The 22,190-nt window shown below is 45.0% G+C and overlaps 1 protein-coding gene across 2 annotated transcripts in view; it reads left to right on the forward strand.

Moving 5' to 3' along the window:
- Positions 1-8,253: 8,253 nt before the first annotated feature.
- Ubac2 (UBA domain containing 2) overlaps positions 8,254-22,190 on the forward strand; it is a 148,260-nt gene continuing 134,323 nt past the window's right edge. For both annotated transcript variants that reach the window (XM_021203330.2, XM_029541619.1), the window contains exon 1: positions 8,254-8,408. In XM_021203330.2, the coding sequence (XP_021058989.1) occupies positions 8,378-8,408 (31 nt within the window). In that variant the 5' untranslated portion in view covers positions 8,254-8,377. The remainder of the gene's footprint in view (positions 8,409-22,190) is intronic.

Raw genomic sequence — 22,190 nt, forward strand, 5'->3', positions numbered from 1 at the left:
GTTTGAGCTAGTACTGTAGAAAGCTGAGGGCAGCCCTGTCCAACCACAGACATGATTTGGGGAGGGCTATGACTGGCTAATGTCACCAGTCAGAGCACACAGGGACCTGCGTGTGGGGTCATCAGAGTGTCAGAGGATATCAAGAGGACCCTCTATTTGGAAAGCCGAGTACATGGACACCAGTTCTCAGGAAGGAGGCCGATAAGACTGGCATTCCAATGCAGGGTACTAATAAACAAAAGGAAATGAGATTGTGTATCAGTTTTCCAGAGATACAGAATGAATGGTGTGTGTGTGTGCAGGTGTGTGTGTGTGTGTGTGTGTGTGTGTGTGTGTGAGAGAGAGAGAGAGAGAGAGAGAGAGAGAGAGAGAGAGAGAGAGAATTTGAGGAACTGACTTCAGGGTTTGACAGATTCAAGATCTGCAGGTTTGAGAGGTTGAGTTTGAGGCATGAGAGTTGCTGTGAGTTTGAGGCCAGTCTGGGATACAGAGCAAGTACAAGGCCAGCCTGGGCTACATAGCAAGACCCTGTCTCAAACAAATGAATAATAATAATTAAAAAAAACCCAAACAACATAAACAAGCTGGCTGCTGGAGTAATGGTTCAGTGGTTAAAAAGCACTTGCTGCTTTTGCAGAGGGCCAGGTTTAGTTACCAGCATCCATACATGGTGGCTCTCAACTGTTTGGAACAGCAGTTCTGATAGGAACTGATACCCTCTTCTAATCCCCCTGGCACCAGGTTCACACATGGTGCACATACATGCCCATACATGGTTCACATTCATGCAAAACATGCAAATATAAAAACAAAATCAATAAATCTAAAAAAAAAAAGAAAAAGAAAAAATCCCAAGCTGGGTCTGATGGCACATGCCTGTCATCTTAGCACATGGGAGGTAGACAGGAGGATTGGGAGTTCAAAATCATCCTCAGCTATGCACTGATTTTGGATGTAGCCCAGGCTTCGTGAAACCCCAGGCGTGGATACCTTTACAGAAACACCCAACCTGATGTACCTGAGCAAAGACCTGATTGTTGTGGCCTCAATGAGTGGAGATGAAATTCACCATCATAGTCGCGGCCAGCAGTGTCGGTGGGTCTGGGATGCATAAGAAAGATAGATGAGCAAGCCAGGGGGAGCCAGACAGTAAGAAGCACGGTCTCTCTTTCAAGCCCCTGCCTGTATTGAACTCCTGCCCAGCCCCCCCGCCCCCATGACTGACTATAGTATATAAGTCAAACAATTCCTTTCCTCTTCAAGTTTCTTTGGTCAGACTGTTTCATCATGAGCACAGAGAAGCAAACTAAGACAAGCATCAAGACTAAGGAGTCTGGACGTGCAGGCACGTGCCACTCACTGGGGGTCCAGTAGATGCTGAACCTCCAGGAAAGCAGAAGCCCCATTGTTGTAACTGGGTGATGCCACCATGTGACTTAACCTGGCGCTCCCTCATTCTCTGTGTCAATTGCTAATGAAAAGCATTTTTGCTCACGTCTGAGCCCAAGACACAGAGGATAACAGGGTGAGTTCCACTTAGCAAGTATCTAGTGCTCAAGGGCAGTATAAGGACCACAGGCGCTAAGGAAGTAAAGTCCCACTGACGTCACAGTGAGCAGGGATTTCTAATGTTTTCCTTCCTAACTGGGCCTAGCCCAGGACTGCAGGCTCATGAAGAAAGAGCTCAGGGTGACTATGGGAAGTTAGAGTTATGGTGGTTGGTGCCACGTTAAGGAATGTAGACAAAGGGACTTTATTTTGGAGTACTTTGACCCACACGGAGCGAGCCCAAGTTTGAATTCTCCTCTCCCCTCCCTGTATTTTCCACCTGTCCCTAAGTAAGGCTTTGCTCGGTGTTCATTGCATAGTACAGAAAGGCGTGGCTTGAAGGAGTGAAGAGTGTTACAGAAGTTGTTACAGGCTTAAAGAGGTTACTCTGCTCCCAGCCGGACCACCTGCAAACAGGCTCGCTTAACCTGTCCGGGAGATCTTTGCAACATTAAAAAATATTTGTTGTTTAAAGTCACTGCTTTAAACAGACTGTTGGCTGCTTTCAGCAAATGATTACCACAACATACACCTACACATATGCATCAGTCTGGGTCAGAGGCACAGAAGAGTATATAATTTAAGATTAAAGCATGCATAGACTTAGGTTGTAAAAACTGCATGAGACTTCCAAAGCAGTGAGGTTGGCTACATTGTTTTCTTAAAGGCAGGTTAAATTTAAACAGTCTGAGTTCACAGTTGGACAGAAGGTTAAGTCCATAGTCTTAAATGATCTCAACTTTGCTGTGAAAGTTGAAAAAAAAATCAGTCTATTGGGGGCCAAGACATATTTTAATAAAAAATGTATCACTATGCAAATCAGGAAGCCATAGCTGTAACATACAACAACTTTAGAGTTGATTGACATTCCTACAGAAAGATTTCTACCTATGCATAGACTCACCTCTGGAATGATGGAGTTTCTATAGAAGAGTGTGGAAAACTAGGCCACGGCTCAGCTGTTGATACCCTGCTTTCGAGGTGGCAGGAGGGGAGTCTCAGGTTAGTGTTTATCTGCCTAGAAATTAAAGGAGAAGAAAGGTGAAATATCCAAATGCAAACAGAATTAGACACGCAAAAATCAAAGAAAAAGATCACTGTACTCAGAGTGGCCATAAAGTGTCATAAACAGGGTGGATTGACAATGGAAATTTGATGGTTATGGAGACAGAAATTCAAAATGAAGGTGCTGGCTGATAGGGCCGCACTATCTCTGAAACCTGGTGGGGGAGATATGTTCCTTGCTTTTTCTTAGCTTCAGGTATGGCTTGGAACTCTTCATCCTGGTCCTGCAGTTGCTCAGGTCTCTGCCTCTGCCACCACATGGCTTTCTTTGTGGGTCTGTGACTTTTCCCATGAGAACACCAGGCACACTGGTTGAAGTTCTGATCTCATCTAAACTACCCATATCTGCCACAGCCCCAGTTCCATAGGAGGTCACTTTCTGAAGTACTGGAACATGTCTTGCAGGTGAAAATGTCGCACTGAAGGAACACAACATGTAAATACATGTCATCTCAGTTCGTGGAAGCCTGAGGCAGGAGGATCAGGTGTTTGAAAGCAGTCTAGGTTACATAGTGAGATTCCACTGGAAAAACAAGCAAATAGGTAAACCAAACAACCAAACACTCAGGCTTTAATCACAAACACTCTGTAGTTCTGCTTTTAACAGCTGAAGTGAAACTCAAAATTTCTGTAATTTTAATAATCATTGCAACACCCTCATTTTGGTATAAAGGAGGAACAAAGAAAAGATACAGTAAAATGACACACCTTTTTATCTGTAGATATTTGGGTGTAAAGAGGTAGGCAACAATGCCTGTATCCACTTATAGACAAACCAGTTTGTATACGAGATTTAAGATGAGAAGCCTTGACACCCACAGTATAAAAATGAGAGAGTCAAAGATGATGCACAGCAGAATTAAAGCCAGTATCGGATGGGTGTGGACACATCAGGTACCAACAGGTCAGATATGCTTGCATGTAATGTTGAGAGCAGGAGACAACAAACTTAACTTCCTGACAGTGGAGAACACGCAGAAATGTGGCAGCCTTGCAGATATGATGGGCTGTGTCTGAGCAGCTTCAGATACTGCTCTGTGCTTTGAAGGACATAGTGATGAAGTTACACAGAAAAGGTAGTTTCCTATTCTGAAACTGAGATGGAGTTCTCAAATAGACATGAGTAAGGTACCTAAGGAAAAAATGTCCCTGCTGCTAGGTAGCTGTGTCACCAGATGGTCAGAATGCCCCTTGCAAGGTGCATCTACTATCTCTAGCAAAAATCAAGGCTTGGGGTAGGAGAGATGGCTCAGCAGTTAAGAGCACTTGTTTCTGCATAGGACCTGGTTTGACTCCCAGCACTCACAGGGTGGCTCACAATAGTTTGTAACTCCAGTTCAGGGGATCTGATGCCACCTTTGACCTCTGTCGGCATCAGACACACAAGATGCACATAGAGATATACAGGCAGAACATTCATGCATATAAAATAAAATAAATCTAAATAAAAAATTAAAGTGCCACACGGGTATATTAACATAGGATCCGTACTCTTTGTTAGACAAAAGACCTGGTCTTCACTCATTATAATATTATTTGTAGTATGGCGTTGACCTTTCCACCCAGCCTCTGTCAGGCTTTTTGTGATGATCATGAGGAGAACGAGCCTAAACAGGAATCTGGTTCATCATGATGTGCAGGAAGAGTCACCTGACCTTATCAGTATGCCACTTGCTGTGCTGTCTCCCTCTTCCTTTTGGGTTAGCCTATGCTATTCTCTTTCAAGTGCGTAATTTTCTCTAATAAATTACTAAGAAGATGAGATCCATGGCGACACCTTCACCAGTGGGTATGGGTTCCGTTTCTCGAACTTAAAAAGGACCCTGGAGACCACATCCCTTGCAGTGTGGTAGGAAACAGATGAAATGGAAAGTAAAGGGGGCTCCAGAAACACGGTGTGGTGTTCTCCAGTGTGTGTTCCAGAAAAGGGGGAAAGGTCCGATTACATTCATGTTCCCTTAAAACACCCACACCATAGCATCCACATGCAATTCTCTAGTCTCATAAAAAAATATTCTTTTTTTTTGTTTGTTTTTTGTTTTTTTGAGACAGGGTTTCTCTGTATAGCCCTGGCTGTCCTGGAACTCACTTTGTAGACCAGGCTGGCCTCGAACTCACAAATCTGCCTGCCTCTGCCTCCCAAGTGCTGGGATTATAGGCGTGCGCCACCACACCTGGCTAAAAATATTTTTTTACAGAATCCTAAAAGGTGTGCGCAGGGTGCTACAGCAGATGGTCCTGTCCTTTGTTGGGTTTCTAAGTCGTTACCATGTCTAAGACTTTTCACAAAGAAGGCTCACATCCTTGGCCTTGCCCTGCCCCTAGAGCCTGTTTACTCATGTGACTTATAGGAAGTAGTAGGGAATTGCCACAGTATGGAAGTAAGCCTCAACAACCATGAGAGTCAGTGGACACATACTCCTACCCTCTTGCTTTGTGAGGAACTTGCCCCAAAGCCCTGGCTTTCAGTGAGATTATGTTCCAGTTTCCCACAGAGCTAGTTTGTTATGATTAATTCATATCAGTGAACTCCCTGTCTTCCCATTGGTGAAGTCTCCTAGTACCACTTCCCAGACAAAACTTGTCTCAAGGGTCTTCGGGGAATCCAGGCTGAAACAGAAGGCAAGAACAGGTGAAACTTAATGAGGTCCCAATTCTGTTGAGAGGGATACCAAATTACATTTTATTATTTATTTTTTTGCAGTAATTGTTCTACTGCCCTGAAACCCTTTCCCCCTAAACCATTCTGTATGTGCACTAAAAATAATCGAATACATTTTTTTCTTTGTCTCATTGTGTAGTCTGAGTAGCCTTAAATTGCATTTATAGAACAGGCTGGTCTTAGCCTCACAGAGATAGTCCAGAATGCTGGTACCAAGCCTATGATAGTTTTTTGTTTGTTTGAATTTATTGAGGCAGGGTTCCTCTGTGTAATAGTCTTGGCTGTCCTGGAACTTGCTTTGTAGACCAGGCTGGCCTTGAACTCTCAGAGGTCCACATGCATCTTCATCCCGAGTGGGAGTGCTGGAACAAAAGGTATGTGATAGGTGCCTATGATAGGTGCATGGCCTATGATAGGTATTTCTAAAGGGCTAATGAAGATTTTAGCCAAATCCACTTTTAGTAATTATATTAACTAAGTCTTTTGAATTCCAAGCAAATTTCCCATAGATTAAAACATATCCTGAAAACATAAACTAACTTGCTAAGTCCTTTGAGAGGGGATTATCTAGCCTGCTATTATAAATATATTTTTAGATCTAGATTGCATTACTTTTTAAAGTAGCCTTACAATTAACGATGTACACTGCTGGAGAGATGATTCAGCCTCGGAGAGTATTGCCTGTTCTTTCTTAAGTCCCAGGTTTGGTCCTAGCATCTACATGGTTGCTCACAACCACCAATAACTCCAGTTCCAGAGGATCTGTTGGCCTCTGCTGGTTTCCTGGCACCAGGCACACACATGGTGCACATACATGCATACAAGCAGACCCTCATACATGTTAAATAAAAATGAGCCTTTTAAAAAACATTAGGAATACTGTTCTAAGCCCCTGTCCTCCAAACGAGCCTCATCTACCACAGATAGGAACTGTGAAGAAATCTTTTCTCAAAATGATTAAACTTGCTGAAAATGTTAAAGTTCTTCAATATTAACCCTGCTTGCAACTTAATCCTTTCTCTTAACACTTCTGACATAGGTAAAATATATGTCTAAATTGTACCATATTTTGGTATCACTACTTACTTTATTATAAAAACAAAATTATGCACAAGTGTTACAGAGTTAATACTTTAAAACAACAGAATGGGAAATGCTTTATTTCAGGTGCAGAACAAGACGATCAAGCCTCTTTTCACAAAATAATCTTTAATTCAAGGAGCTAATGACATGTGGGTTCTCAGTAAGATTTTTGGTGACTTGGGTTGTCAGTGACTTGCACACTGGCTGTTGCTACGTTTTGGTGTTTATAAATCCAGGTGAACAGAACTGCTGCCCTGATGTTCACAACAATACTGGAAGGGGACAACAATACTGGAAGGGGGGGAAAAAGTGTTTCCTGTGGAATAATTTTCAAGAGTTCCAAGTTTTGACCACTTCATTGTTGGTATATTTCCACTCAGTGTTTTCATTTCCTATGAGCCCTGAATTTGTGACGATGGGGTTTTCATGTTGATATCAGTCTATATGTACAACTGCTACAAAACTTCTGACTGCAGTTCATCTCATAGCTTTCTATCTCTTCAGATTTCAGACCTTCCAAACATACTAGTGTTCAATGGAATGTGGAATTTACTTCATTTCTTCCTATTAGATAATAACCTTTTATAGTTTATATTAGTTTATCATAAGTGGTTATTATCTATAATATATAGGACTTAAGTAGACAGGATTAAATTTCAAAACAATAACTTCTTTCATTTCTTTTTTTATCCCTCTCATTTCTATGTATTTAATCACCAAAGGGTCATTTCTTAGATGAATCAGGAAAAAAATGTCCAAATTCAACCGTTCAGCTTTGACACCAGGTACTTTCCTAAGTAAACCATTTTAAGGAAGAATGCTTTTAATGTCTGGCTCAATACCCTGTGGGGATTCCCTGTGCACTTCTCTTTTTAGTTTGCTGAAGAAAAGCTCTCCCACAGTAGGTCTGGAATTAGAAAAGCAAGCACTTAGATTAAATGAGCACCCCCCCCCCCCACAAATGTCAAAGTTTAAATGGTGGCTTCTAGACTAGTTGCAGCTAGGAATCTGCCTTAACACGTACTTGTTTGCCCTGCAATACCAGCTCTTTTATCAGGCGCTGGCTAACTGGAAAACCCTACTACTCATGGATGAAGAAGAATGGGAAAGGAAAATACACGTTTTAGCATTAATACAAAAATCAGCCGGGTCTTCTGAACACCCTTCAGTGCTCCCAGGGACCCCATAGTTTGAGAACCAGTCTTATATGGGCTACAGATTTTGTGGGAGTCAGCTTCTGCGAACATCACATGGAAATAATTTTCCTGCGAAATAACTCAACTGGATGTACATAAACGTTTTGTTGTTGTTGTTGTTTTTCGAGACAGGGTTTCTCTGTGTAGCCTTGACTGTCCTGGAACTCACTCTGTAGACCAGGCTGGCATCGAACTCAGAAATCAGTCTGCCTCTGCCTCCCGAGTGCTGGGATTAAAGGCGTGCGCCACCACTGCCGCGAACATAAAGCTAAATGTATTTTAAAAACTTTTTTCTTCTACCAGCCGTCTTGTCCACCCTCACCCCGGCATCCCCGGGTGCTTGGTGGGCCACCGGAAGCACGGACTGTTCACTGAGCGCCAAGGCCCACTCGGAAGTACTGAGCATGCGTGGAAATCGCGGCCGTCTCGCCCTGGGAAAGGTCAGAGGTCTCGAGAAAGGCCTGGTGTCCTATAGCGGAAGAACCGGCTCTCCCCGCGGCGCTCCAAGCCGTAAGGTTCTGCACTGGGAAGTCTGGCATCAGCCAACCCGGTTCCCAAACCCGCCCCGAACTACCGGAAGCAGCTACCGTCCCGCTCGCCCGAACTCACGCACTTCCTCTCCGGGCAGGAAGGGGCGGGCTCTGGCCGAGCGTGCACGCCCCACGGGCTGCGCATGCGCCTTCTTCGCGGCGGCTCCGGAGCGCCTCGCCGGGCAGACTTCGCTCGCTGGCTGACAGTGCGCCTGCGCGGTCGCTGGGGGCTCTCTCCACCTCCGCCTCCCCTCCCCCTGACGCCCCGCGGGGGCTCCGGGCCCGGCGGGACCATGTTCACCAGCACCGGCTCCAGTGGGCTTTGTGAGTACCGGTTCCCTCATCCTTGGGCCGCCCTTCGCTCCGTTCCGCGCTCTTCCCGGACCCGGCTCGGGGCAGCGGGGACTCGGGTTTGCAGGAGGCTGGGGGCTCCTTGCCTCCCGCGCCCGAGCCTTGTCAGTTCTTGCCCTTAGGGGGCAGCGGGCGCCGCCCCTACCCTAGCCCCGAGGGGGCGCCGCGTCCATTCCGCTCCCGGCGTCTCCCGCACGGTGCGCAGCAGCTCCTGCCCTGCAGTAGGTGGGCTGGGCAGTTAGGGTCCAGCCGGGTGCCCCGCTCATCTCGTGGCCCGGGCCCACGCACGCACTCGGTGACTCGAGTGCGGGGCTGGAAGATATCCCCGAGGGGGCGACGCTGGGATCCTGCTCGGTTCCCTCTCCCCCTTCATTCATACAGGCTTCTTTGGGACCCACCTGATTCCTGGAACGCGTGAATTTCATCCTCCGCTCCAGAATCTGCCCCCTCAGTTTTAACTTCCACGTACTTCTTACCCGTTGTCCTTTCTGCCCCCTCAGTTTTAACTTCCACGTACTTCTTACCCGTTGTCCTTGAAGAGTTTTTGCGACCTGAAAAACTAAGCGCTCAAGTGAAGTTAGGAAGTCATTGGGCAAGAGAATGCAAGCTTTGCTTCTGGATGCCGCTGCACTCTCCTGGAGTGTCTGCGGTGGTCAGCAGGTAGAGGGCGGAGAAGTTTATTCAGCCTCCAGGCAACTCCCCCCCCCCCACGACATTATGTTGAATAGACTTTAGAGAGTGGACTCTTAACTAAACAGTGTTGAGATTAGGCAGTGATACACCAACAGCAAACTGTTTGAACAAGCCGCAGTTCGCAGTTTCTTACCACTGTCGGTAATTCCCATCTCTGCGTGTGAAGTTAATGTTGCTAGAGCACAGAAGTGCCTGGCATCTCCAGATGGTACATTCTTTTGTGAACGTCATGAGCCTTTCAAAGAACATTCCTGTTACATAGTCTGAGAGTGACTAACTGTCAGAGCCAGCGACATAATTTAAAATCGTCTTCACCTCTCACTGCGATCTTAGGCTTTGACATACGTTTAATGTTGTTTATAATCTCCATATTTAATAGCTAATTTAAGTTATGGAAACGTTGACATATTGACCCCAGAATCCATCAGAACTACTAGTGAGTTGGTCTTCAAGCTACTGTTTGGATGTATAAGGTAGTGTGGCTTTCCTGGGGTTACAGTATGTGGGTGGATCTGACAACAGCAGATTTCTTCGATTTTAGTTGTTCTTAGCATCTTGAGGCATCCTTTTGCACTAAACATGTAAAAGCTAAAAAGTGAGAGTCTGGGACATGGCTCAGTGGGTAAGAAGCTTGTCCTGCAGGCATGACTATCTGAGTTCTAATTCTCAATACCCATGTAAAAGCCAAGCCATGCAGTGTGTGTCTGTGACTCACCAATGAGAGGTGGGGGCCGGAGTGATTGAGAAAGACATCCCAATATCAGCATACACACAGGTATATACATGCATACACAGAGACACGCACACGCACGGGAGCAGTCTGGTGGAGAGCACCACTGTATGGATTAGGTTGCAGCCACGTTTGTAGCACAGCTTTAAGAAAGGTAATCATTCATTACAACTGGCATGGGTGAGTGTTGAGCAGGTGAGTTCTCAGGGCCAGTTATAGCCTAGGGAAAGCTGAGCTCACAGGCCCCGCTCGAGCTCCTCGAACCGTTGAAACGTGTTCAGAGCGGAGGAGCTACTGGGATGGCTCCTCCTCTTAGGTCTTGTTTTAGGGGTGCATTTAACAAGCGTCCAGGACCTGTGAGCTGTTTGGTTTTGGAAGCACCGTGTTAGACAAGTCTTAGGCTTAGTGCTTCTGATGTTGACAGTAGAGCTTAGTGGTGGCTCTCCCTAGGTCAGTCATTTGGCAGTTCCTGAATGTAGAGACTCCCCTTGCTTCAGTGTTTTCTCCTACATAGCTACTCCACTGTGTGATGCCCTTTTAGGTAGGCAGCGGCGTGGCTCCGTGTTTAAGTCAAAGGCCTGATCCTGAGGAGGAAGCATCCTCAGAAGAGTGACTGATAGTCTCTGCCTAGAGGTTGGGACTATCTCTCCAGCTTTCTGACCATTTCCTGCACCTGCCTGCCCATCTGACACTTGTGATTAGGACATAAAGGTGCTTTAGTGTTAACACTTGGCTCACCCCCCCCCCCCCAGCTCCTATTCAGTGGAGAACCTCCTGAAGCCTTGCATGGTTTATATAGACAGTAATGTGGTAAACAGAATAAACGAGTCCAGCATCAAACAGGTTAGTACGTAATTAAAGTGCTCTTCAGTAGTGTCCTGTGCAGTGGATGATGGCAGAGGTTAGTCTGGTGGAGTGCTGCTGTGCTTTTGGGGAAAAAGCCTGGGGAATGAAGGAGCCAGGCATGCTATGGTTCATTCAGAAAATTGTTTTGAAGAAAGGAAGCAGCATGCACAAAGACAGAAGAAGGTGCAGTGCAGCAGGATGTGTGCAAGGTTCTGCAGGAGGCTTGCGCTGCTGGGACAGTGAACCAGGGGAAAGGGTGCTTGTGACTATTTCTTTGCCACTGTTTTGTTCTGTGTCAGTTAGGATTGGGTAAAAGTGCTTATAGATAGTGTGCATAATGTAGTTTAAATTCCCACATGTAGACTAATCCTGTCACTAAATAATACATGTAATCATTTTATTACTAAGTATTCTCATTACTCATAGCACAGAATATTTGCTATGTATGATGCATCCAATAAGCACTAATTACCATGTTTAATGTATTCCAGGTCTAGTTCCCAAGCAATTCAGTGTCAGGAGGGGGGAAAAAAGGGCATCTGTGCTCAGCACAGTGGGGGAGAGACTTGGTTGTTATGATGATTTGCTGGTGCAAGGAGTAGTGTTTGAGCTGGTTGTTTGAGAGGTGAGGGGCTGTTAGGCCTAACAGGCTGAGCATGGAGGGTGAGGACAAGAGGCCAGAGCTATAAAGAATTAAATAAGGTCTTGTTGATGATGGGTGGAGTGAACAGTCCTGAAGTGAGGTCATGAGGACCATGGAAGGAGTGAAAAGAACTAGGGCCATTCTAATGTCTACAGAGGGAGAAGCAGAGGAGAGTGGGGAAGTTGGCTGAAAAGTGGCTGAGGATGGTGTGTATGTGTGAGCATGTGTGTCTGTGTATACATGCACATGCTTGAAGATGCCAAGGAGAGAATTCCAGGGTAGGAACAGTTAGTAGAGAGATGATGCCAAGATTCAAAACAAAGTCTGAAAAGTGACTTTTTTTTTGGGGGGGGGGAGGAAAAGGCACACTCAGAACCTTTCCAGAACAGCTCGTCCAGTTGTCACAGAGTTAATTGAGGTTCTAGTGACCAATGAGTGAGTGGGATGAAGAGGTGACAGTGTGTTAGAGATGCCATTCAAGAATGTGGATCACCAGGGGCAGACTGGAGAGCTGTACCTTAAGGTGGTCACAAGCATGGGGAGAGGTTAAGTCTGGAGAGATGTCAGTTATTAACACAGAAGAGACGCAGTGGGAAGTGTGGGCTTGAAGAGTTAGGGATTAAAAAGGGCAAAGTCCAGCTGGGCGTGGTGGTGCACGCCTTTAATCCCAGCACTTGGGAGGCAGAGGCAGGCGGATTTCTGAGTTCGAGGCCAGCCTGGTCTACAAAGTGAGTTCCAGGACAGCCAGGGCTACACATAGAAACCCTGTCTCGAAAAACCAAAAAAAAAAACAAAAAACAAACAAACAAACAAAAAAGGCCAAGTCCTGAGATGCAGGAGGAAATGACAAGGTCTAGGACCTTTGTGAGTCTGCTTCTCACTGTGGGAAGAAAATCGGAGGTGGTTCTCGGCAGTGGAGCACAAGTTCCCAAATGCTGCCCGCCCCGGCAGTAAACAGCCAGCCAGCCAACCCAGAGCATCCCAGATGCCTTTCTGGGTCCCGTCTCTGGAGTGATTTTCAGAAGGGCTGATTTGGGTACCAGAGATCTGGGCTTTCCTTTCTTCCTTCTCTGCATTCTGGAATCTGTCTTTTAAAGGCATGAGAGTCAGTGGGACGATACCAAGGCAAGAGACTGGCCCACAGGAAGGGCCAGAGAACAGTCAGTCTGGGGAGCTGCCCAAGGCCTGGTTGAGATGGAAACACTGAGAACAGGCAGTGCCCTAGTTTGCTTTCTGTTGCTGTGATAAAGATGCCAGCTTGGGGAGGAAAGGTTTTATTTCACATTATAAATTTTAGTCCATATGGCAGGAGGCTAGGACAAGAGCTCAAGTCAGGAACATGTAGCAGAAACTGAAGCAGAGGCCATGAGAAAGTGGTGGTGCTTACAGACTTGCTGCCCATGGCTCGCTCAGCTACTTTTCTTTTACAGTTTGGGACTACCACCCACAATGCGCTGGGCTCTCCCATGTCATTCATCAATCATTAATGAGGAAAATGCCCTACAGATAAGCTAATCTGATGGAGGCAGATCCTCAGTTGAGACTCTCTTCCTACATTTGTCTATATTATGTCAAGTTGGAAGGTTTGAGGCAGGCAGGTGTGTTAGTCAGGCCTTTTAGATTGAGGGGAGGTGATGGGGTGCTGGCATGGGCAGCTGGCTACATCATGGCGTTACCATTTACAAAAGTAGGGAGTGCAGAGAAAGAGAAGCTCATTTCTTTGGAGAATGAGGTGTGGGCAGAGTCCCTTTGTAGATATGCAGGGAACACTCAGGGAGTGAGCATGAAGCAGAGGTGAGGACAGGAACAGCAGTAACTGGCAGCAGAGGCCTTGGGTAGAGCTGCTGGCCATTCTGGTCTGTGCAGGGTGGCCAGGAGGGGCTGGCAGAACAGGCAGTGGTGGACATCTTGTCTCTGGCCCAGTTGGACCTTCTGTCCTAAGTGTAAATGCACATCCTTCAGTGTCTTCATGCTGTCCCTTTGTAGTGAATATCCGTCCCTAGACTGAGACCCTCCTGTCTGGCACTTCTCTCCAACAGGGCCAGTCTAGACCCTGTACTTAAGTATACCATTTGCAATTTCGTCTAGACTCAGTCACTGCTATTCCTGGCTTGCTGTGCGTGTTGAATGAGACTCCAGCCATGTGTTAATTTTGGTCTCTGATCCAAGCTGAGCCATAGGCACAGTTTCACTGTTAAGTTTCTTGGATTTGGCCGTCCCTGTCGGAGATTGTTCCACAACTCACACTCAGCCAGCCAAACAAACAAACAAAGCCATACAATACATGGAGAGATGGCTCATGGTTAAGAACACTCACTGCTCTTCCGAACGAAGGTCCTGAGTTTAAGTCCCAGCACCCAAATGGCAGCTCACAACCGTCTGATGCACTCTTCTGGTGTGCAGATGTACAAGCAGACAAAAGTACCCATATACATTAAATAAATAAACAAATCTTAAACAAAACAATACAGAGTACGGGGTTATCATCTAGGCACTCCATCAAGTTCCTGCTTGTTTCTGTGTGTTCTTTCCCCTACTTGTTACATTTTTCTCTTTCAAAGGCTATCATTGTTATTTTTTTTAGCCCTCTTCTGAGAGAACAAGCCTGGCACTTGTCTGAGCTGATGCTTTGTCTTGTGAATTCCTCAGAGTCTCTTTGGAGACTTCCAGAGCTGGGATCCTCTCACTTGCTGTTCCCTTGACCTGGGTGTACATCTTGCATGGTGAAGCAAACCATCTGTCCTTCAGATCCCTCATGATAGAAAGGACAGTGGGATTGCTGTAGTAAAACTCCTAGAATTTTGCCTTGCTAAATGGTTGGTGTGATTGTTGCCTGGTCTTCAGAGGCATTTATCTCCTTGACCTTTGTGTGCCCCTCCCAGCTCTCGGAGCACTCCCTCCCAGTGACACTTCATGGAAGCCTGTCTTCTCACTGCCCCTTACCTTTAGCTCTCTGAGGTTTGTCTTGAGGTTTGTCTTCTATTTATGGGTCTGGCTGTGATGAGGGTGTTTCACTACATTGTTAACTCTGCTCTGGACAAAGCAACCAGAGTCATGTGACATGGAATGATGCCGGCCCCACTCCTTTTAGGATTTTCAGATTATTTTATGTGTATGATTGTTTGGCCTTGAACATGTGTGCCTGGTACCCATAGAGTTGAGAAAAGGGCATTGAATTTCCTGGAACTGGAGTTATGGAGGGTTGTGAATCACCACAGGGGTGTTGGGAACCAAACCCTGGTTCCTCTGCAAGAACAGCAAGTACTTTGAACTGCTGAGCCATCTCCCTAGCACCTCGAATGGTGCTTCTCCTCGTGGTGGTGGTGGTGGTTTTTCCTTTCTTTTTCCTTTTTAGAAAGCGTCTCATTCTGCCCAGACGGCTTCAGAATCACAGTCTCTTCCCAGCCTCCCCAGTGCTGAGCTGCAAGTGTGAATTGCTACATTCAGTCTGGTGTCCCCCTCCCCCCCCAAATCTCTTCATTCCCCTTGAACACATCTACTTAATGTCTTTTATATCTATAGAAGGTTGGAGATGTGGAGACTCATTCCAGTGAGTGAGGAAGGACCAAAACTGCATTCTTTGAGGTAACAAGTTGTGCTGGTTGGTTTTTGTCAACTTGACACATCCTAGAGTCTTTTGAGAAGAGGAACCTCATTTGACAATGAGCTTCCCTCAGATCACCTGTAGGCAAGTCCTTGAGGCAGTTTCTTGACTAGTGATTGGTTCAGGGGGCTCAGCCCACTGTGGGTAGTACCATCCCTGGGCAGGTGGTCCTGGGTTCTATAAGAAAGGGGGCTGAACAAACAAATAGAATGCAGACCAAAATAAGCAGCACCCCTCCAGGCCTTTGATTAGCTCCTGCCTCTGTGTTTGACAGCCTCACTGCTGCCTGAGGCCTCTTAGCTCCTGGCCATCCAGCCGCACTCCCGCTGAGGATCCACTCATGGCAATCACAGGCTGATTGTGCTGCTAGGAGGAGAAGCAGAGCCTGAATGGCAACTGCCCACAGTGGGGTTGGCCTTCTTACAAAGCTGGGCCTAGGGGTGCACGCCTTCAAGTTCAGCACTCAGAAGTCAGAGGCATGCGATCTCTGAGTTTCAGCCTGGTCTACATAGAGAGCTCCAAGACAGCCAGTACTACACAGAGAACCCCTGTCTCAAAAACCAAACGAGGAAGAAAAGGAAGGCGATGCCTCACAGACATTCCCGATGCCTAGGAACCAATCCAACGGAGGCAGTTCTCAACTCACATCTCCTCTTCCTGGGGTGTCAAGCTGACAACCAGTATGGCATGAAGTGTTAACTAAGACACCAAAATACAAGGCTGCTTCACAAAAGGGAGCACCACACAAAAATACAGATGACACCTGAGTGCCTACAAGTCCAAACTGGGAAATGGAAGAAAGTTTCTCACCTGTGAACAGATACTGAACCCTTAGCACACTGAACTGGAGACTTGTAACTTTTTAAAATAAGCCTCTGTGCCAGAGCATCGGTTACTTAAGATGACGAGCCATAAACATAGGTTTGGTTTTTTTACTGCTACTAAACTAAATTCTGAGGACCCAGAAGAGTGACTGGCCCACAAAAATGGTCTTTAAATATCTATCTGTTGAACCAATAGACAGGCCACTGAAGGGACAGCCTTAAGCCTAACAGTGTTGACGACAGGTACAGTGTATGTACACCACCATTCTCTTAGTTAGGGTCGATATTGCTGTGAGGAAGCTCCATGACTGAAAGCAGGGTGGGGAGGAAAGGGTTAATCACTTAGGCTTCCACATCACTGTTCTGGGGTATGGACATACTTCAGTCCTCACTCTTGGTCCTGGCCTGCTCGCTCTCCACAGCTCCATGGCTCCCTGGTCCCACAGACAGTGCTCTTCCTTGCAGGTGAGCCTAAGCTATACAGAAGTTAGCTGAATATGAGCTTGAAAGAAGTCCAGTAACTGGAGTCTCTCTGTAGTCTCTGCTTTAGTTTCTGCCTGGGCTTTCTTCAGTAACAGCTGTAACCTGTGACCAAATTAACCCTTTCGAATCCAAGCTGCTTTTGGTTATGGTGTTTATCAAAGCAGCAGGAAATGGATAAGAATAGCTCAGCTTTATCATCTTGTTTAGTTGTCTTTTGTGAGCAGAGGATAGTTTAGTTGGGTATTCAAAGGTGACTTTAAACTTAATGCATTTCTGCTTTAACCAAGTCTGGGTTCTCCATGCTCTGCACAGTTGCTTGTAAAGCCCAGAGTTGGCTTTATTTGTTTCATAAAAGGTTTAAGGCTGTATTTCTGAAACACCAAGAAACACATGGCTTACTTGTACATTTTAGCTGAGAAGGAAAAAAAAAAATTCTTTACATTGAAAAATGGAGATTAAGCTGGGCAGTGGTGGCACACGCCTTTAATCCCAGCACTCGGGAGGCAGAGGCAGGTGGGTTTCTGAGTTCGAGGCCAGCCTGGTCTACAGAGTGAGTTCCAGTACAGCCAGGGCTACACAGAGAAACCCTGTCTCGAAAAACCAAAAAANAGCCAGGGCTACACAGAGAAACCCTGTCTCGAAAAACCAAAAAAAAAAAAAAAAAAAAAAAGAAAAAAGATTAGCCACTTTTTAGAAAGTTTAGAAATTAGAGATATAGCTATAAGATCAGTTCATTTTACTTATCTATTCTTTCTCTACACATTTATGTTTTTATTGTAAAGTTACTGATTTTGTTGTTAGAACACTACATATTCTTTAATCTTCTAATGTGTAGAAAATCACTAAGAATAATAAATGGCATTTATTGACATTTGGGGGTTTATTTTATTTTTTTCAACTACAGACAGGATAATCACTAAATAAATAAAAAACCCAATTTACCACATTCAAACATTACTTTGCATTACTTTGTGTATGACTATATTTTACCCAACAGAATCTTTTGTATTGTTTTGCTTTTTTGTTTTGTTTTGGAGACAAGGTTTGACATTATAGCCTTGGATTGGCCTAGAACTCATAGAGATGGAGATCTTCCTGTGTCTGCCCTGGGATTGAGCGGATGTGCCACTGCACTTGGGTCCAACAGAAGCTTTTATGGTGGAATTGGGACTGTGTATTGTTTGCTTTTGTGGTGTTCTGGCTTTCCCTGTAATTATAGGCATTTGTCTAGTGTGCTGTCCTTGAGTAATGAGGCCCCCCATTTCTATTATAATAATGCTGAGAGCTCCTTGATTTCAAAATATTCCTAGTGATGCAAGAAGGTAAAATAGACCAAGGATATGTGCGGTTGATAGAATACCAACCTAGTGTGCATGAAGACATGGATTCCGTTTCTAGTACTGCAGAATCAGATGTGGTTGAGCCAGTCTGTGCAAGTAGAGACTTGAAGGTCAAAAGTTCAAGGTCCATTACCTAGGGAGTTTAAGGCCAACTCAGGATCTGTTTTTAAACAAAAATAAGGGTTAAGTAAAACATATAATAAGGTGTATGGTTATAACTTTTGGCACAGTGCCAAATTCCAGTCCTGAAGGGTAGTACTAAATTCAAACTTGACAGGTAGTTTTTGAGAGAAAAAGACTGCTTTATTTAATCTTTGCAACTGCTCTGTGAAGATTATGAAGATAACTATTGTTTTCCTCATTGCAATCCAATGTCCTGTCTCATAAGCTGAGATTTGACCCATGACCCAGATTCATGTCCTCTATAGGCCACACAGTTGACACCCTGGTCTCTCCCTTCCTGTAGCAGGACCAGGATCCACTTACTTTCAGCAGGGATGTGCCTGTCCTAGGTAGATCTTTATACCATGCGTGTATGTGTATTTCCTTTCCGCACTTGCGTGTGTGCGCATGCTTGAGTGGTGAGTGTGCATGTGTATGTATGTGCCACAGGTCAGTGTCAGTGTCTGCCTCTGTTGGTTTCCACTGCATTTTTTGAGACAGTCTTTCACTGAGCAAAGAGCTCATCCATCCAGCTAGACTGGCTGCCCACGAGTGTCAGGGATCTGTCTGTCTCTGCTCCCCACCTCCCCTACCCCCAGCTCTGTGGTTACAGATTTTATATGAGCACTGGGCATTGAACTCAGCACACATTTGCAAACACTTTACCAACTGAGTCATCTCCCCAGCCTGAGATGTTTTTCTTTAGTTCATATGAATTATAGTAGCATTCTTCTTGACCATTTCTCTCAGTCTCTGTAATGTAGCATGACACAATGGAGAGAGTGGACGCTAATATTTGGCTGTATTGTTATTTAATGATCAGCAGTGAAAATGAGTATTTCCAAGGTGCTTAGCAACCCTGCAGTAAAGAAGCACCAGGAAGATTGCCCAGCACATAGAGCTCTTGCTTGGCTAGTCAATGAGCTTCTGTTCAAGTGATTAGACTGGAACCGATTTCTCAGGACCCCAGTAAACATCAGGTGGCATGGTGGGTGAGTATAGCTGCTCCCCTGTAATTTCTGCCCGGGGAGATGGAGACAAGGCCAAGCCTGACATGGTTCTGGGTTTGAGGTCAGATGCTGCCTCAGAGGGTAACATGGAGAGTGGAGGATTTCCAGCATCAGCCTTGGCCTTCCACATACATCCACACAAGTGCACACCCACCTCCACACAAAATAATACATATACAAACATGCTCACCACATACGCATGAGAGAGTTCTCATACACTGTGTGTGTCTTGTGGGGCAAGAAAGGAGCCATCAGAGAAGTAGGGTGGGTGGTAGGGAAGGGAACAAAGCATGGTGACACACATGTGAAAATATAGTGGACTCATAAAAGGTTAATTAAAAAGATGTTTTAACTTACCGAAATTCTAAACTACTTAGAAATGAAAATTCAGATGTAAGGAGAGCGAACTATCGTGCTGTCAGACTTGATCCTCATTCCCGTAATTGCTCCTGTATAAATGTTATCACATGAGCGTGTGTACATGTAAACATTGTTTTTTTCTTTTCCTCTGCGTCCTTTCCTCCCTCCAACCCATCCTATGTCCTACGTCCCCTCTGCCTGGCCAATTGATGACCTCTTTTTCTTATTACTGTTACATTACTGTTTATTATTAGTTATGTATATACTCTCTGTGTCTGTCTCTCTCTCTCTCTGTTTCTTTCTCTCTCTCTCTCACACACACCCTGATTGGGTGTATGTGATTTAGAGTTGTCCACTTTGTATTGGATAGCCAATTAGGTCTTATCTCTAGAAGAGGCTAATTCTCCCTCCCTCAGCAGTCATTAGTTGCCTGTTGGTTTTGTTTTGTTGTTGTTGTTGTTGATGTTGTTGTTTTTGTTTTTTTTGAAACAGGGTTTCTCCGTGTAGTCCTGGCTGTCTAGGAACTCACTCTGTACCCAGGCTGGCCTCGAATTCAGAAACCCGATTGCCTCTGTCTCCCGAGTGCTGGGATCAAAGGTGGGCTGTCCTGCTCATTCGTTGCCTATTGGTCTTTGTTGTGTGAGACCCAGTGAAACTTTCCTCTTCTGAGTTAGCATTTCTACTGCCGTTGTCATTGTTTAGGCACCATACTGCTGAGGTGTTGTGGACACAATCTCATAGTAAACTTCTTGGTCATCTGGCTCTCAGAATCTTTCTGTCCTGTCCTTGCTCTTCCTTGAGCCTCATGTGCAGTGTGTTCATTGGGCTGGGCTCCCCATGGTCACTTGATCTCTGCCTTCTGTAATGGTCTCTGTTTGCTGTAAGGAGAAGCTTCTTTGATGAAGGATATGAGCTATACTCACCGGTGGGTATAAGGGTAAGTTTTAGTTATTATGTAGGTCTATGTAAAGTAGTGGTCGTGGGTTCTGGTCTAAGATCCGTGAGTTCACCAGCCCTGGACAGTTGGTTAGGTTGCTAGTACCAGGTAGTTTTCCTTCTGTAGAGTGGCCTTGAGTCCAGTTAGACAGCTGCTGGTGACAGCCAGGATCTAAGTGCCACTATTGCACCTTTAGGGATATTTTGCCAGCTGGTCGTTATAGCTAATAGGTGTCACAGGTGGATTATTGATTGGATCGATAGGATTATTTTTCTTCTCTGGTACTATGAAATCTATACTGAGGGAGGGAAGCTTTTAGGTTAGATCTAGCTTGTATCACTGTCTTCAGCAGTGGAGACTTATATTTAACCTCTAAGAGGCAACCAAGGGCAGCAGCAGTAGCCGGCATTCCTTACTGCTCTTGTGGGAGCATTGTCTACCCAAGTAGCATAACTTCATTTGATGAATATACTTACACACATACACACACTCACACACACACACACACACACACACACACACACACACACATTTATGTATAATTTTAGGTCATTACAATAATACAATACCTTGAGGTTTTATGAAACATCTGATGTTATTAGTCCTTCCTTTTGCCCTCTCCTGTATGTAAACATTTTTGAAATCAAAACTGGGACAAATGTTATATATACAGCACTACACAGGGAGAATTAAGGTTGAAATTTTAACCTTAAGTAAATTTAACTACATTAATGATCTCCAAAGCTGACTTGTAATACATTTGTTTTTTCTCACAAATTTGAAACATGTTTGCTGAAAAAGAAAATCACACAGACATGTAGTGTTGAAAGGATTAGTGAGTGTCTCACGGTCACTCTCTCTCACACACACACACACACACCCCGCCTCCAGCTGAGCTGCACTGACATAGCTTTCCCATAGCTGTGTGTGCTCTTTTCTCTTAGGCATACAGGTAGGTGCACGTAAATGTGTGTATTTTTCGTTTCAGACAAAAGTGGAGTTAGAATGTACATGTTATGTCTTCTTAACATTGGATATTTGAAATCACAGGTTTGAGTGGTTTTAGCATTTCTCTTACTAAAATGTTTCTCTCCAGTATTTTCCATCAAGAAACTGTTAAGCTGAGCATCTCTAGCCATTAGGATCACATTGTTTTGTCTTTTCTGTCTTCCTTGCCTGATTGGTTGTTTTCATTGAACACCAGGCAAGCACTCTGCCCCTGGAGCTGCACCTTACGCCCATGGTCACATTCTTTTTCTTCTTAAAGGACAGCTTTTATTATTTGTTTTTAAAATTTAATTCTTATTTTAAAAACTTTATGTGTATGAGTGTTTTGCTGCGTTTATGTCTGTGCAGGTCATGTGTGTTTGGTACCTAAGGAGGTCAGAAGAGGGTGTTGGAGTCCCTGGATTGGAGTTATAGACAAGTGAGCTACCGTGGGTTTTTTTTTTTTAAGATGAACAGCCAGTGCTCTTATCCATTGACCAACCTCTCCTCTCTACCTAGTGCTCACATTCTTTCTCATTTGACTGATTGATTGATTGATTGATTGATTGTATTTTCAAGACAGGGTCTCACTGTGTAGGTGTAGCCCTTGCTGTCCTGGACCTCACTATGTAGACCAGGCTGGCCTTGACCTCATGAAGGTCCTCCTGCCTCTGTCTCCCAAGTGAGTGGGATCAAAGGTGTGTGCCACACTGCTGGCCAGTGGTACACCCTTGAACAGGAGTAGTCACAGTGTGGAGTTACAGGGTCAGAGGATGGGAGATTGTACAGCCAAGGGTGAGAAGCTTGGGTTTCTCCTCTGCGGTGTCAGGGTTGAGGGCTGAGTTTTCTCACCACACATCTGTAATCATCGGACATGATAATTTGAACAGTTTTGTCAATGGAGAGATTAAATGTTCCGTCCTTGTTCTCTTCATCCAGTTCTTTGGGAGCCTGGAAAAGTGAACATTTCTCACATTTGTGTGTGGCTTAGCCGTTCATCTTACGTTTTGGGTTTCTGTATTTCTTTTTCTTTTTCTTTTTCTTTTCTTTTCTTTTTTTTTTTTTTTTTTTTTTTTTTTGTTTTTCGAGACAGGATTTCTCTGTGTAGACCAGACTGGCCTCGAACTCAGAAATCC

The sequence above is a fragment of the Mus pahari genome, chromosome 8 (genome assembly GCF_900095145.1).
Source record: "Mus pahari chromosome 8, PAHARI_EIJ_v1.1, whole genome shotgun sequence".
NCBI classification, from domain to species: Eukaryota; Metazoa; Chordata; class Mammalia; order Rodentia; family Muridae; genus Mus; species Mus pahari.